This window comes from Dromaius novaehollandiae, chromosome 3, assembly GCF_036370855.1.
Source record: "Dromaius novaehollandiae isolate bDroNov1 chromosome 3, bDroNov1.hap1, whole genome shotgun sequence".
Classification (NCBI taxonomy): domain Eukaryota; kingdom Metazoa; phylum Chordata; class Aves; order Casuariiformes; family Dromaiidae; genus Dromaius; species Dromaius novaehollandiae.
Genome location: NC_088100.1, coordinates 117,348,931 through 117,364,525, shown reverse-complemented (window position 1 = coordinate 117,364,525; position 15,595 = coordinate 117,348,931). Strand labels below are relative to the sequence as shown.

At 39.0% G+C, this 15,595-nt stretch overlaps 1 protein-coding gene across 1 annotated transcript in view; it reads left to right on the top strand.

Moving 5' to 3' along the window:
- The window catches only part of ALK (ALK receptor tyrosine kinase), a 319,617-nt gene that overhangs the window by 72,204 nt on the left and 231,818 nt on the right, over positions 1–15,595 (top strand). Inside the window, exon 2 of the mRNA XM_064510188.1 lies at positions 8,123–8,242. Coding sequence (XP_064366258.1) covers positions 8,123–8,242 — 120 coding nt within the window. The remainder of the gene's footprint in view (positions 1–8,122; positions 8,243–15,595) is intronic.

Below are 15,595 nucleotides of genomic sequence, written 5' to 3'. Positions count from 1 at the left end.
TTTTCACCTTGAACCAAAAAAGATTTTCAAAAGGTCATGGAGGCTCTCTAATCTGAGTGTGAACAGACTCCTGCAGACCACAAAGATTCAGATCTGCACTAAACTTTCAAATAATCGTTGCCCCAACATTTAAATGTGCAAGGAATTTTTGCATGCCACTTTGCCCAATGAAACTTAAGAAATATGGAGACAAAAATAAGTAAGCATTGAAGTCTATACCTTGAAAACAAGAGACCCAGATCAAAAGACACAGAAGTTGATAGAACTGTGAACTTGTATTAAAATTTGCAGGGACTGCAGGCTGTTGAGAATCTAAATGTCCACAGCTGCGTTAAAGCAAAAACTGCTTGGACGTGTAAGTTTGCATACACATTCTGGTCTAGTACACATTCAGTGTAGTAGAAAAAATGGTTTTAAGTGGGTGTAGACCAGGGGATTGTTTCTGGGTTTGTTTCTCTCTTTTTACTTAATTACACTACTCAAAAAGATATAAGGAAAGTGAAAATCTGTTGAGAGACTCCAACTAGGTGTGTGTGTTAAATATGGAAATAGCCATGCATAAATCAGAGGTAAAGGCACTGTACAGTTTGAAATCCGAGTGCATAATGAAATATTAAAATTCTGTCAAAATGACTGTGTTTTTTCTTTGAAAGCCTGGCTACTATACTTTCTAGAGGTTATATTAAGTGGGTACTGAATGAGGAAATGTATGCTCACAGGAGTAATCTGGCTCATAGAAATAGATGAACACTGAGAATACATGGGATGGGGATCCCAGTTGTGACAGATGAGATGCTTTGTAGTCCTCTGGATGAAGAACCACGAAAAGGATAGTCTTTGTAAGGTCTGGTCGAACAGGCACTGAAGTCAGTGGAGGGATTCCCAAGGACTAAATGAAATCTCTGAAGTTAACACACGGACCAAAAATTAATACTGCCTTTCACATGTTGTTTTGTTGGAGGTTTTCTAAGCTGGACAAATACCCCAGTGGACAAATACCCCAGATAACCATGGAAGGAGCCCTTCATTTTAACATGTGCACAAAAAATCCCAGCCATTGGGACTCTGAAGTACGTAGCGCACTGCACTTGAGTAGGAAGGCTGCCTATTCCACAGACGTTATCTTGCACGTTCCTGTTGACTGCAGTGTCTGGTGGGGTGGCTCAGGTATCTCCAAGTTCTTTCCATATTGCGGGAAACAGCTGGACATAAATGGCTTGTTTTTCACTGGTAGATATGGTCAATCATTCAGATGCACAGGTTATCAGAATAAAGAGGAGGACAAGTATTGCCCTGTGTTGAAATACTGCAGCCCCATTAAGTCTCCTCCACCTTCTCCAGTTGTGATGCTGTAATATCAAAGAGCTGATAAAATGCACATGTGTGCAAAATTAAGAATGCACATGAAGCTTTGCTGCTAAAGGGCTTTGCCCCTTTCTTTAGCAGAACTGCAGGCTGGATAGGCAGAAGTGCTGTCTCTTGACAGTAGCCTCAGCTCCTGAAGGGACTAACCTTAGCTGAGAGCTGCTCAATTCCTAACACTTGGTTCTTTGTTTTCCTCATGCTGCAAACGATGATGTTTAATTCTGTTGTAAGAGATTATTAAGGCAAAGATCAATCTACTGTAGATTTTTAAAGGTTTCTTGTATGCATACACATGAGTACCAACTTTAAGCCATTCCTAGTATCTGGTCTATAATTGCGACCCTGAGCTCTTTATCAGTGATTCATTGCTGTTTTGTGGTGTCTTAGTGGGCAGGGCCTCAGCAGCTGTAGAGCAGTTCAGGTGCAGTAATATGCTCTAGATGGCAGTATATTTTTAAACTATATTAGTTCAACTGAGTAGAATGTAAGCTTGGTCATTGTAATTGCTTTTTGAAGCTCTTATCATGCCAGTTGCTCTCCAAATAGAAATTTAAAAACTTCTTAGATTTCACAGTATGCATGCCAATACTAAAAAGAATTCACAAAAAGCAGCAAAGAAAACAGCAATATTGTTTTCATTAGCATTTTTAACAGGAGTTTTGGGTTTTTTTGGTCTGTAATGACCAATATTTTGACAATACACACGATACTTTGTTAATATTTCCCTGTCACAGTGCCTATACGGAATCGTATTTTGGGTGCTTCATGCTCCTTCTCTTCTGCTAGAGGTAAGATCTTCTAACCAGCCCACATTTCCCAGACTTAGCACAGATTCTTCTTGCATCCATAAATGTCCATGGGATGGGACACAGTAAGTCAGAGGGACTGCCCAGTCTGTAGAAGGAATGGGGACACAGAGGTCCTTGGCATATTCTTTGATTGAATGAGTCAGTTTTGAGGCACTTGTGTTTTTAATGAAAAAATATTTTTTTTTTTTGTGGAGAGGACACTCTTTTCTGACAGAAAAGTGTTAACAAAAAATTTTAAATAAGCCCTACAAAGTCAAAAAAAGAGTAGTTTGGGCCAGAAGGATAACACAGTTGTTAAGTTAAATACATTTTTATTAGTGACACATGCTTCATGTACAAGAAGTATGCTATTCCCAAATTTACTCATCAAGCATCTGTCAGTCAGCATTGTTGATCACTTATATGCCTCATGCAGTATGTCTAACTTTCACCATCCACAGATCGGCTACAACCCGCTAAATGCAAATTTCTTCTTCTCCACAGCAATCCAGCACGGGTTCCGTGACACGCATACTATCATTTATTTGTACTCATCAGGCTTTCAATATGACATAAAATCATTGTAACATAATGCATTATTAAATATATTTTCCAACTGAAAAAGACAAACTTGACAAACTGTCAGTGCACATTTTTGTACTTTAGAAAAAGTTTGTAAAAATAAAGCCTGGAGTACATCTACCTGTTAGTGTAAGTAATGCTCACCAACTACTCAGAGCAAGTAACTGAGTGGAATACTTTTGCTCTTTGTCTTGTTCTCTGCCTGGACTGTAATCAGGTGTTGAATTTTATTTATGTCATTTAGACAATAATTTGTAAGAGCATAGTTTAGTCTATGGATTTTTCACAAACTATTTACTTGGTTAGTTTTGGGGGTGTCTAGTCACCTTGATGTTATAATGTGTTCTTTGCACTTTTATGGATGACTGCATATGTTTACAGATTCCCCCTCTTTTACAGAAGAGGGGAAAAAGATGAAAACTTCTAAGTGGATGCATAAACACTGTTAGTGCGATCATGAGGATCACCTGTGAATCTGAGCTTGCAGGGAATTCTCAGGCAATCTTTTTCCCCAAGTTGCCTCCCTTTCTCCCCGAAAAAACTGAAACCAAGAAGTTTTGTGGAGCCAGGAGCTCAGGAATCCTTTAGCAAGGACCTCTGGGTACATACACACTCAGCTATATATGAGCCAGCCTGAAAATCCCGCTAGTCACAGCTAGCCAGGACTTTATAAATGTCTGGGATCCTCTTTTGCAAGACAGAGATGCTGGGCTTCGGAGCCCTGTCATGTTGGATTCACCCCTTTCCAGGATTTTCTTGGGCTGCTTCTGGTTCAAAGGAGCAGTCTGCAGAGATCTCCATACTTGGGATGGTCAGCTGTCCCATAAGACTTTTTGTTTGTTTTAATGAAATGAAGATGACTTGATCCTGAGTAGATTTGGGACTCTTTTTTCAATAGGGGAAAAGATATTATGTAATATACTTTCTGTGAAAGATGTCTATCTTTTACTTAGATCAGGAGTAAGTTTTTTTGAAATGCTAGGCTTTCCCAGAGATTAGAAAAATCCAAATCTTAACAGAGGCTGTTTCTAAACACATAATTTTAAGTTTTTCTAAAAACTATTTTTTGATCATTGTTATAAACAGGAGCTAATGTAACAAATACTACAAGGTTGATTTCTAATTTCCATGCAAAGAAATAGGAATGTTTTTGAGATATTCTTCCAGATGTAGATATAACTGAAAGTACCATTGAATCTAAGTTATTAATTACAAATTTGTTGCAACCGTGAAATCTAGAAGACAGCTACATGCAGGTTTATCACCTCAGATCACCACTGACTTACAGAACAATAATAAGAACCTGTGTGTATATATGAAAAAAACAAAAAGGTAGCTATGCAAGCATAAAGATACCAGGTTGCCTGCATTGGTTCTCAGTATACTTTTCTTAGATTTTTCTTGGAAAAATTTTATTTCCTATTTCACTGCTAGGACATAACTTCTATGGGGAGCAGCTCTGAGAAACTGGGAATAATACAGCTCAGCAAAGTGAGAAAGCTAATCCATTGAGTAATGAAGCAATATCCAAAGGTAGTAAGAAGCAAAGGACTTGTGCTAAGATATCCTGTGACATGTAGATGCACTTTTTAGTTAAAAATGGCTTTTCGAATATATAAAAATTCAATTACAATTTTGCACCGCAGAGAACTTTAGAAAAATAAATATGGTAATTGCCGGGGATATTTCCTGCTTCTTCCAGAAAGGGTGAGAAAAGGAAAAAATCTTTTTTGTTTAAAAATGACCCAGGTAGAAAGCCTTTCTTGTTTTTCCGTTCTTTTTATGTGAACATGTAGGAGTATTCTATTAAAGAGATATTTTTCATTAAAATAGTATATAAATATTTTATTTAATAAACTTGTGGCCCTGAGGCTTGGCTTCAGCACATGTGAACCATTTTCTGTCTTTTTTTTTCCTTACCAAAAACCTTGGTGAGCTGAATGAATTTCACATCCCCTAAGGAGATTCCTTTGTACAAGTTCAAAAAGAGAAATGTCAAATGTTCTCTTCAGGTGTGTGTTTCTAGCTGTGATTGAATACCTTGGGTCAGACTTTGGCCCTGGGTGTTCCTTTAGGCAGAAATATCAAAGAAACCTCTGCTGTACCATGCCAAACTTCTGGCTACTAAAAATGGAGCTGTCAGCTTCCGGTTGCTACTCCATTAATTTTTTTTCAAAGGTTAGGGTTACTGTTGGCAAGTGATAGAGCACCATGGTACAAACAAACAGAAGGAGAAGTTTGCATATTTAAAAAGAATGAGAAGAAAATTTCTTAGTGCTTTTTGGCTTCGATCTTAATTGTTTTCAAAAGGGAAAAAAACACCTTTATTTTGTAAAATGGCTATGTTGTAGTCTAAGTTTGCATTACCCTTGCTGCACAAGAAGCATTTGTTTAGCTGATATGCAGTTCTTCTGTAATTACATTTCTGGACATAAAATGCCCCGGAGGTAGAAGAGGAAAGGTCTCTCTTTTGCCTAACGTATAGCTCTCTCTCAAATCAAATCATTCCTCACTGTGAAGAGTAGCCTCCTGGCTATACAAAAACCTTTTACCCAGCATCTTTCTCTGAAGATAACTTACTTGGGAAGGATTCATAACTTCTGATACAATCTTCCTGTCTTCAAGTTCAGATCAATAGCCCAAGCAAGTCATTTGAGATGAAGTTACAAAATTAATCCTGAAGAATATGAGAAAAAAAAAGGGTTATTAGGTTAAAATGAATCGAACTGGATCCATGGTATTGGTTTTTTTTAAAAAAAAAAGAGAGAGAAACTTTCAATTTTTGATGTTATCTCTTATGCACCCCTTGCTGCTGGCACAGGGGAGGTTCAGGTAACTGGACTGCCCTGTCTCCTCTGCTCAGATGTTCAACATTATCTTTTATATCGATTTGTTGCATATATTGGTGACAGAGGGAACATATCCACCTAGCTGATGCTGAAGGTAGGAGTGATTTCTGAGGAATGAGATGTGTATTGGATTATAGTCATTGGAAGCGTTTTTTGAATGTGAGAAGTGCCAGGCAATTTGGGGAACTACAGGTTATCATTATGTTACTGATTCCCAGGTAAGGTTGGTCAGGATACTAGTGGTGATTTAATCCTGAGTTCTGTGTCTGCAGTGTCAGGAGAGGAAAGGCATCTGAGTGACCTTCACTTGGGTAATTTTTCCATGGGAACAGAGATTGGGAACAGGTAGGGTTTTCAGGTTTGTGTGAAGCTTTTGCAGAATTCAGATCCCAAGGCTTAGTTCTCTGTCAATACTGCATGCGTGACATCTGCATTCACTTGGGTCTCTTAGGGGTAAAGAGGCCCTGAAGTTCTTGTCTGTGGGAGACAGATGAGCAGTGTTAGGATAATAAATCTTTCCCCGTTCTGCAGAGTCATTGGACACTAATGTTGCATAACAGGGATATTGATGCTGGTCAGACATCTCACATCAAGCAAAATACAAATAATACACTCATTGCTTTTGAAACCAGCCAATTTCAGGAGCTCAATTTTTATTAGCATTATTGCTTTGTTTAGTATTTTATATTAGCATCAAAGTGAAGCACATTTATAGGAAGAAGAATCTGTTTTTAGCAGCAATTGTATCTGTTATAATGAAACCTGACATTATTTGCCATAATCAGCTATATCAAAAAGACATGTCAACTATGTCTTGAAGTTAGGAAGGAAAATCCAATATAAATGTTATTCCGTAGTTATCTATTGCTTCATAATTCACAGTTGAAGGCAGGACACTAGGTTTGATACCTACCCACATAAATCACTGGCTTGTTCCATTGTGTTGCTAAATTGCAGACAATAATAGTTGATAGTCAGTTACTGTACCGTAACTTAGAATACAGACCAGATTTAACGTAGCCGTTAGGGAAATTAAATCTTTGCCACTCTAGGATGGCTTATGAAACAGGGTGATGTCCACTCTTATCCTGAAGATGAGTGCTCTAAGCAAAGTGCAAGAGTTACAGAATAGTTACAAAGATTGGTTATTTTTCTCATTTTTGCTATTGTTACTCAGTTACAGCGGTGTGCTGAAAATTACATTATACTGAGATGAGACAGGACTCAACTAAGACTTGTTACTTAAGCTTCTGACAAGTCCCATGAAATTATCATGTTTTTCTTCAGTGGAAGAGGAAAGCAGAGCTAAGCAGAGCTTTAGCAAAATCAAAGCAGCGGTTTTCCCCAAAGCTTCAGCCTTGCTCACCACTATCCTCTTAAATGCATCTTTTATTATCCACTATTTTTTATCCATTCAAGAGCATAGTTCTTTGAAACTCTGAATTAATTATCACTCAAATTAATTAATTCCTATTGTTAGAGAAAGTTTTACCAAACTTTTATCAGGACCTTGCACCTGGTTACTAACTAAAAGAATTCAAACAAGCGACTGTAGTAGTGTTCTTACTTAACAAAAATACTATTTAATAGAACAAAAATGTACATATTATTTCTTTTTCTTTCTGAACAACACATTCTTCATGGCTTCTCTGAGACATTGGAACATATCAGCAAACCAGAGTTTAATTCAGTTGCATCAAACAAATTTCCTGAGCCCAACTTTTGCCTCCCTGTATTTCTACAGAACATAATCTTACCTTTCCCCTGAGAACCTCAAAAATGAGATGAGAATACTCAATATTCTGCCACCTTCAGAAAATCCAACTTAAACATTCACAGGGAAAATCTGTGCTTTCAAAGCGTATGGAATTCTATTTTGCTCATTAACCTTGCAGGTTACTTCAGATACTGTTTTTCTTTGCATCTCTAATACCATCCTGGTCTTGCAGAGCTCCATGCAGATTTATATAGATCCTGGCCTGTTCTGGGTCACTGTAGCATTCTCATCCCCAAAGGCTTGTTTGAGGTACATTCGGTTGTTGAACAGAAGCTGGTTAGATGTTTGTCTGTGCCACGTACAAGATCTAACAGATGCTAACAAAACTTAAAAAAAATTTTTTTCAAGCGCTGAGACTCAGAGAACTTAGAATCAGTGTGGGATTAAAGTCGACAAGTTTTCTCAGTGACAATAATTTTGCTATGTAAAGCAATTTATCTCCTTTCTCCCTATGTGCACATGTATCAGGATATTATTTCAGATGCTGAAACTCTACTGACTCTGCTTCTATTGAAATAGAACTGCATATAACTGAGCTTGCAGTTTTTCAGCGGATATTGTATTCTTTACTGCCCATCAAAGAGCTGTGTAGCATTGCTATATGCTGTTTAAATTTCGTTTCCCATCCAAGAAGTAGTTGAGTATCAGTGCTTACTGCATATGGTCTGTAAGGCAGTTTAAGAACGTTGTGCTTGATATGTAGCATACAAACCATTGTAACATACATAACATTTATGTTTCTTTTTTCCTTTTACTGAAAGGTTTGAGCACTTCAGATCTCCCAACAAGCAGCCCTCCTCTTCTTCCTGATTTCTGTGCTTGGAACTTGACTTGGATCATGAAAGATACATCCCCTTTCTTCCCTCATCGAGGACGACACAGTAAGTAGAGTTTCTGTTATCCTCAAGAGGCTGTAACTAAATGCCTAATGACACTGGTATAGTTGAGGAGCAAAACAATAGAGGTCAAATGTTTCACACTAAAATATTCATGATGTTATAGCTTTGAGAACCCCAACTGCCCCTCAGATGCTCTGCTCCCTTCCTGGGGCTGGCGAAGCCCCTACCCAGCCCAGGTATCCCCTGTGGCTCCTGGCACGTCATTTCCAACTCCAAAAGCAGGAAATTGTCTTAAGGTACCCAGAACTGGTATTAGCAGGCCAAGCTGCTGAACTAAATTTACAATATAGTAAAGCTACAAAACAATTTCCCAGACTGTAACATTTGGGTGGTATGTTGAAGTCAGTGATATTATAAAGAGAGAAGCCATGTACAAAACTCAATTTTTCTTGACGTATGTTTTCTTAACTCCCATCCCTTCCAAAATCTGGGGTTCTGTTTTTCTCTGTTCTCTGATATGGCCTATTTACTGACAAAACCATAGCCATACTACTGTGAAATAGTATGGTCATAGTTAGAACCAGATTGCATAAGGCAATATCTAATATGCAGTCCAGAAAGTGACTGAAGTGGAATATATCTACTACCAGTCTCTATGAGAGGAGATAAGGTGCTGAGAGGCTAATAAGATTTACTCACCCCAAGCCTGTAATTATCTGCTCGAGGGAAAAGTTTGACCTACCTATATGAAGGAGTCCCATATTTCTTCAAATTTATGTAGCAGCCTTTTATGTGTGCAATATATATTATTTCCACTGGCATACAATATCTGCTTCTAGATGTTGTATCTGCTTGAACGATGAGAACACACCAATTTCATCCTGGAAGGGACAGTAGCACAATCTTTTTACCTAACTTGGCTTTCTCAGAAGTTGCAAGGATGATTTTTAATTTATCCTTTATTACTTCTTCCTAAACTCTTTAAATTTCTCAGAAATACCATTCTAAGGAAAGACGATGTTCTTAAAACCTTAAAAGCATTGATTCCATCTGACAACATCACATGGAGATAAATGTACTGCATCTAAGTAGAAATGATTTATGATGATTAGAGCTGGTTGCACAGGACCAAATTCTATCATATTCCAACCATCTCTTTTGCAAGGAAAGGCAGGAATTTGATTGTGTGTTACACAAAAGACAGTCTTCACTCAATGCTTCAAGATTGGATGAGCGTATTACTGTGCTTTATGTTCTCTCTTTAAAAGGTCCCACAACACTTAAATAGTTCTTACTTTAGAAAATGCCAGTTTCCAGTTCTAAGCTGTTTTCTCTCTCAAGAGGTGTAGTTCAGGACATGCACCTTAGGAGGAATAGGGAATCTTCAAGAGGGGCAGGATTGGTTTGTTTTTTGTCAGCTTTGCACTTTTAGGTTTCCAAGGTTGGCAGAATCTGTTCTAAATTACAGGGGTAGCAATGGCCCTTGTAATGCTTTTCAGACTGGAGCACCCCACATTGTTGCGCAGACACACTTCTTGCCACTTTAGACATGCACTGTGCAGAGGACTGCTGTGAGTTCATGGAGTAGAGCCACTTCTTCAGCTTCAAGATTACCCAGGTTATAGCTTTCCATAAAAAGGATTTTCCATAGGTGATGGTGGTAAAGGTGGCAAAACCTTTCTCATCATCACATCCTACCTGCCTGAGGTATCTGGGGACAGTTTTGCAGTGAAACGTAAGGAGTCTTTGGTATTCTGATCTAAGAGATCACCTCTCTCTCAAGGTCTATTCCACAGTGAGGGTCATTACCTTGCACTCAGCACTGTACCTCACAATTTCCAAATCAGCCCACAGACCAGTCAAAGCTCACTTTCAGTCAGCCTAACAGGCAATGCAAGCATACCCCAAGCCTAAGAGGGCAATTCTTAAAGGTTCTGTCTATCCTGCTGCATCCCTGAAGCTTTTAGGCACCTGAACGTTTATTATTAAACTTCCCCAGGAATCCAGCATTCTGTTTCCCCATCTGTCCAGAATTACTACAAGCGTGGCAGCTGATGTCTTTATTGGCTTTGGATCTCAGCAGCTGCCTTACAGTCACACAGGGTGTCCAGCAGAGCAAGGCAAGAGATCAAAGTTAGATCATCCTAGCTCTAGGCTAGTAACCTTGTCACAGGACCACCCCTGCCTTCTGATTAAGTGGTTAATCCAAAATCACACAGTAAATCATTAGCAGATAGAAAGTCCAAGTCCTTTACTATTAGAGTGTTTTCCTCTTCTGCCAGAAGCTTTCCTCACCACTCACAGCATGATTGAGATTACTAGTGAGGGCTCAGTAAAACTTCTATTAAAACTTTATTTGCCTAATCATCCAATGGGACCCATCTAATTAACTGACTGACATTGTCAAAGTGGGGAAATATTAGTTGTCTTAATTGCTTTTTTCCTATGTTCTGCTTATGGATAAATTTCCTTGATTGAAAGCCTGAGTAAATTGAAACGTAACGCCCCTCTTCTTCTGCCAAACTAACTTCCCTGCTCCACTCAGAATTAAAAATTCTGAGGGACTGGCTCTAGTAGTTCTGACAGGAACAGAGCTTGATGATATCTTTGAAACTATATGCAGCAATCCTAAAAGATAATTGCTGGCACAACAGGATACTTGAGTGAAGCTTTTACAAGATGATTTTCTATCTTGTCTAGAGGTTTCTAGATTTGTCTCCAACCAAGCACTTATTAATCGCTCACCATCTCAGAGATGCAAAATCCACCTACTTTGCAGAAAACGAAGACTTAAATGAAGTCAAACTCATAAAGTCAAAATTATTTGAGAATTTGGCCTGCAGGGCCAGTCTTTAAATTCCCATATTTTTATGTTTTCTTTTGTTCTCTTTGAGGTACACTCACACTATTTCATGTGGCTAAAACAAACTTTTAATGCATTTGGCATATGTGGACTTATTGCTGCATATTAATCTCCCATTTGCAGCACTGATGGAACTCTGTCCGGAGGCTTACATGATTAACTGCACTAAGCCACATATTTTATTTCTTGCTCTGGTTGGTTGGATATTAATTTTCTCTTCTGTATAGGTATTGTATAAGAAATCAATTGTCTACTGCATAAAAACCATTAATGCTTCTGTAAAAAAAAAGAGGTTCCAGATGACAGGCACCCCTTAAGGCCTGGAAGCCTTCACACAGTTAATAATCCCTCTAATAGGTCCCCCCAGGCCAGTCAGCAGCAATGAACCTTGAGCACAACTCTGGCACTGAAGAAACAGCTGCCAACTGGAAAAAAATCAGACGCAGTTCAGCCCATCTAAATTCTGTTTTGAAAGAGAGCACGTTTCATGAGAATAACAGACATCCAAATAAAGATAGTCATCTAGGACTATTTGGAAAACAGGAGATTACTTTTGCTTTTTAACACTATTCTTAGTGTTCATGGTGTCTGTGGACCTCTTTGCCAGATCCTTCCATAGCAGCTGAACGCACCGGCCGTTCTGAACCAGTTTTGACAAGAAAAATGCATTCCTATGAGCTTTGTGAAAAACTGCAGCTGAGCACACAGACCCAAACAAGTGCCCTATATTTGGAAAAAGCAGAGTGTTACTACAGATTGCGGTTGCTACTGCCAACGTATTGCTGTGTGTGGGTCTTTAGACATGCCAGAGTATGTCTGTGCCTCACCTGGTGAAAGAGGAGTGAGGCTACTGCAATGGAGAGCCAGGCTCACAAGGATGAAGGACGCACATCTGCAAAAAACCCCACACTTCTTCAGAATCACTTTTTATAAAATACTATAGGTTTTATTCCTATATTTTCCATATTCTTGCATATGAATGGAAGACTTTGCTCCCTATTGCAAGAGATTTGGTCAAATAAATGCACATTTGTCTTAATCACGATTCTCTTTTCCAATTCTACATTTACTGAGTCTGTTTTATGGACTTTTGTCGCATGCTGGTTCTCCTTTGAGCCTGTTAGACCCTCCCTGGCTTTGAAAGCTGTGAAGCCATTTTAACAACTGCAGAAACATCTTTAGCAGCCCCCAATGATACTGACCAAGTAAGAATGCCCCCTACATTAACACTACCATACATTAGAGGGAGAGTCATGCCATTTTCACAGTTGGCATTACAGTTGAGTACATGCTGGGAGTGCTGAATAGTATTCTCTGCCTCAGTCTGCCTGGCTGCCTGTTGTTGGACTAGACTGTGAGTCTGTTTAGACTATACAGTGAATAAAGTCAAGCCAAGCATCCAAAAAAATGAGAAATATGACCCCACTAAACCATACCATCTTTATATGATCCCAATTTCAGTCCTTTCGAAAAGATCATGCTTTCCATCCTTTTGATCTTCTTTAAATGCTTAATGTAATCCTGGAGCATGTCTTTAAGCTCTTCTCTGAAACCATGAGGGCATGATACTTTTATTAGCTAATGCTAATGTAAAGACTTAGTCATACCATCCCAGAACCCCGTAAGAAAATGCCAGCAAATATAAAGAAACGTTTTTGTTGCAGGAATCACGATGTAATTTCTTACTCAGTTCAGCAGGCCCAACAATACATGTAATTTTTAAGAATCTTTCTAAACAATTTACAAATGATTCAACCAGCGAAGCATCTGTTGCTTCTTTTGAGAAATGTCTTTCCTGATGCTCATCCTTATTTTTTTTTTTTATTTCTGTTTTAGTAATAATGGCTAGTATCTGCACTAGGCCACGTGTGCCCTGTAGTCCAGTCAGACCAGAAGACTTAGCGAAGTTCACACCACCACCTTCTCTGCCATGTCAAAGAAAAGCAGTGTGTGGAGAGGTGTCTGTAGACCAGGAACTGAAGGGGCAAATGCCCCCATGGTAGACACAGCCAACTGAACTCTCTTGTGTCAAACTAAACAGTTTTTCCTACTTCTGTCTTCTGTTCAGAAGCCATATATGTTTGTAAGCAACTTATCTCCTATTCAGTATTCACTCAAGTGAATAGGCCTAAGGAATGTAAGACGGACTTTTATTCCTTGTTGGTGTTTTAAAAACATTCTGAATGCTTTTCCAGACTCCTGTTCGAAGAATGGAGAGTGAAAAAATAAGAATCTTAAAACATGTGAACTACCACCCCCCAGAACTAATTACAGATTCATGCAAAATGCAGATAAATCTCTCTCCTGCTGCATCAAACTTCTGCTATCTAGTTTACAGATTTTTTTTTGTCCCCTGCAATTTTAAAACTTAAGGCAATAGTGATGTTTTTGGTTCCAAAGTTAACTGGAAGTCCAACTCAGAGGGAAGTAGCAGATTAAGTTATCAAATGACTGGTGTACTTAAAAATGTCTACAAGCGGTGAATTCTGCAGAGGAGGAGCACATACCTAATTTTACTGTGGAATAATTTGGGGTCATTCTCTCTGAGTATTTGATGCTCAGGAATCAGTGGTGTGGCAGCTGCTCAGTGAGGTGCCAGATTATTAGTTTGTTCTTCTGGTAGGCTGAGCGCAGCTCATATCAAGTACTCTTGTGTGTATGAATTCAAAACTCCATTTCACTCCTTTGAGGTGGGTACTGGTTAGATACTGCTGATTGTGAACTCAATGAGTCTGAACATCAAACAAAAGGCAAGCCAGCAGGAAGGAGGGCCCCAGCTAGATGAATTCATGTTACAGTTAGGTTCCCCTGACTACTTGCTCTGTGAATCATCAATCAGACTAATACTGTCATCTTCAGAATGATAAACCTACCATGACACTTGACTCAAATAGCAGGCATAGTGCATAGTACAGATAAGGATTTGGTTATGGATTATTACAACAAGATCCAGTTTGGAAGGTGAAATAAAGTCAGAAGAGGAATAAGGAGAATAGTATTTTGCCCCAGAGGAAAAAATGAATTGATTCTTTGTTGTTAAAGATAATACAAAAGTGATATACCACCTTAATTCAGACATCTCCTAACTTTCAAAGGAAGCTTTTTGTAATCTTGGAAGTATTCTAACATAATTGCGGGTAGAGTTTTATAATAGGGTAAGTCTTCAATTAACAGCAGTTACTGACACTAAATTAATGGAATTGCTCCATATAAAATAGCAGATGCTGTGACCCCATACATATGTGCAAGAATTCTTGTTTAACAATCGTTAGATGTTCCTTTTGCCACACGTAATGGGTCTGAACACCTCCAAGGGGAGGGGGGGAATCACAGGAGAAGCAGCATCTGCCGAAGTAAGCTGAAGGCTGTGCTAAGCAAAGAACAAAAAAATCTTATTAAGGAGAACATTTTACCTTCTTTGAAGTTATCCTTTTCCTTACATCCTCTTTCATCTGAATATAATATGCCAATGACAGCTCAACATTTCATCAATAATAAAATAGCATACAGTAAGACAACAAATGTCTTTTCTCCCTGTCTCTCAACTATTCATTTCCTCTAGAGATCTCTCAGACTTCATGCAAGACGTCCCTTGTATGAATTGTCAAAATATGACAGTTCATCCAACTACTGTTTTGAGCCAACTGGAGCATGTTTTCTAACAATCATTGTTAGTGAGTTCTTCAGACATTTGACCAGAACTGGCATTAGAAATGCACTTTCATTGATTACTTTTACTGCATGCACGGGAGACTTGGTGGACAAATATTTGTTGTGCAGAGGATGAGCTCTGTCACTTTTTCACAGGAGAAATGAAAAAGAGAGCTATTAATGGCTGTTCTTCCCACTGCACCTCACTCTGTAGCTGTTGTGAAAGACCATGCTTATAATTGATTGATAAAGGACTCCTGGCCCTCTTCTTTGTAGCTTGATTTCCACTGAACAAAGCAACTGTCAAAGATTTTGGTGATTCAGTCCCTAGTGCACACTGAGAAACAGAGTGGATATAAAGTATATGCTGTCATTTTAAAGATCCTCTTAACAAATAAATGAATGGTTACATTATTGTCATCTACTGGAGGATGTGAGCCATCCAGCTGTTATTTGCCCTCCAGTAGATTAATTTAAAAGCTTTTGGCATTAAGAGAACAGCTTCTCCAAATATGAAAGCACCGTGTCCTACACTTAGCACGGGGGCCCAAGTGCCAGGATTCCCCAGCTCTATTCCTAGCAGTTTATTTAGTGTTTCTATAAAGCCGGTGGAATTGTGTGTCCTGTGTGGTACAGCATCTCTAAAACTTTTTTGGGACACTATCTAACTGTAATAGCATCTCTTGGGGGAAACCTAGCGGGTTTCTTTTCCCTCTCTTAATGTGCACGATTAAGGGGGAGGCAGCGCTGTGGGTGCACACCTGGCCCTCGCAGATGAGCTGGGCCGGCTCCATCCCTGAGCCAAAGCCAGTTTGATCGTGCTGGGGGCAACATCTCCCGCAACCCCCGGCGATTCCCCGCGGAAGACAAGCTCGTTAGGT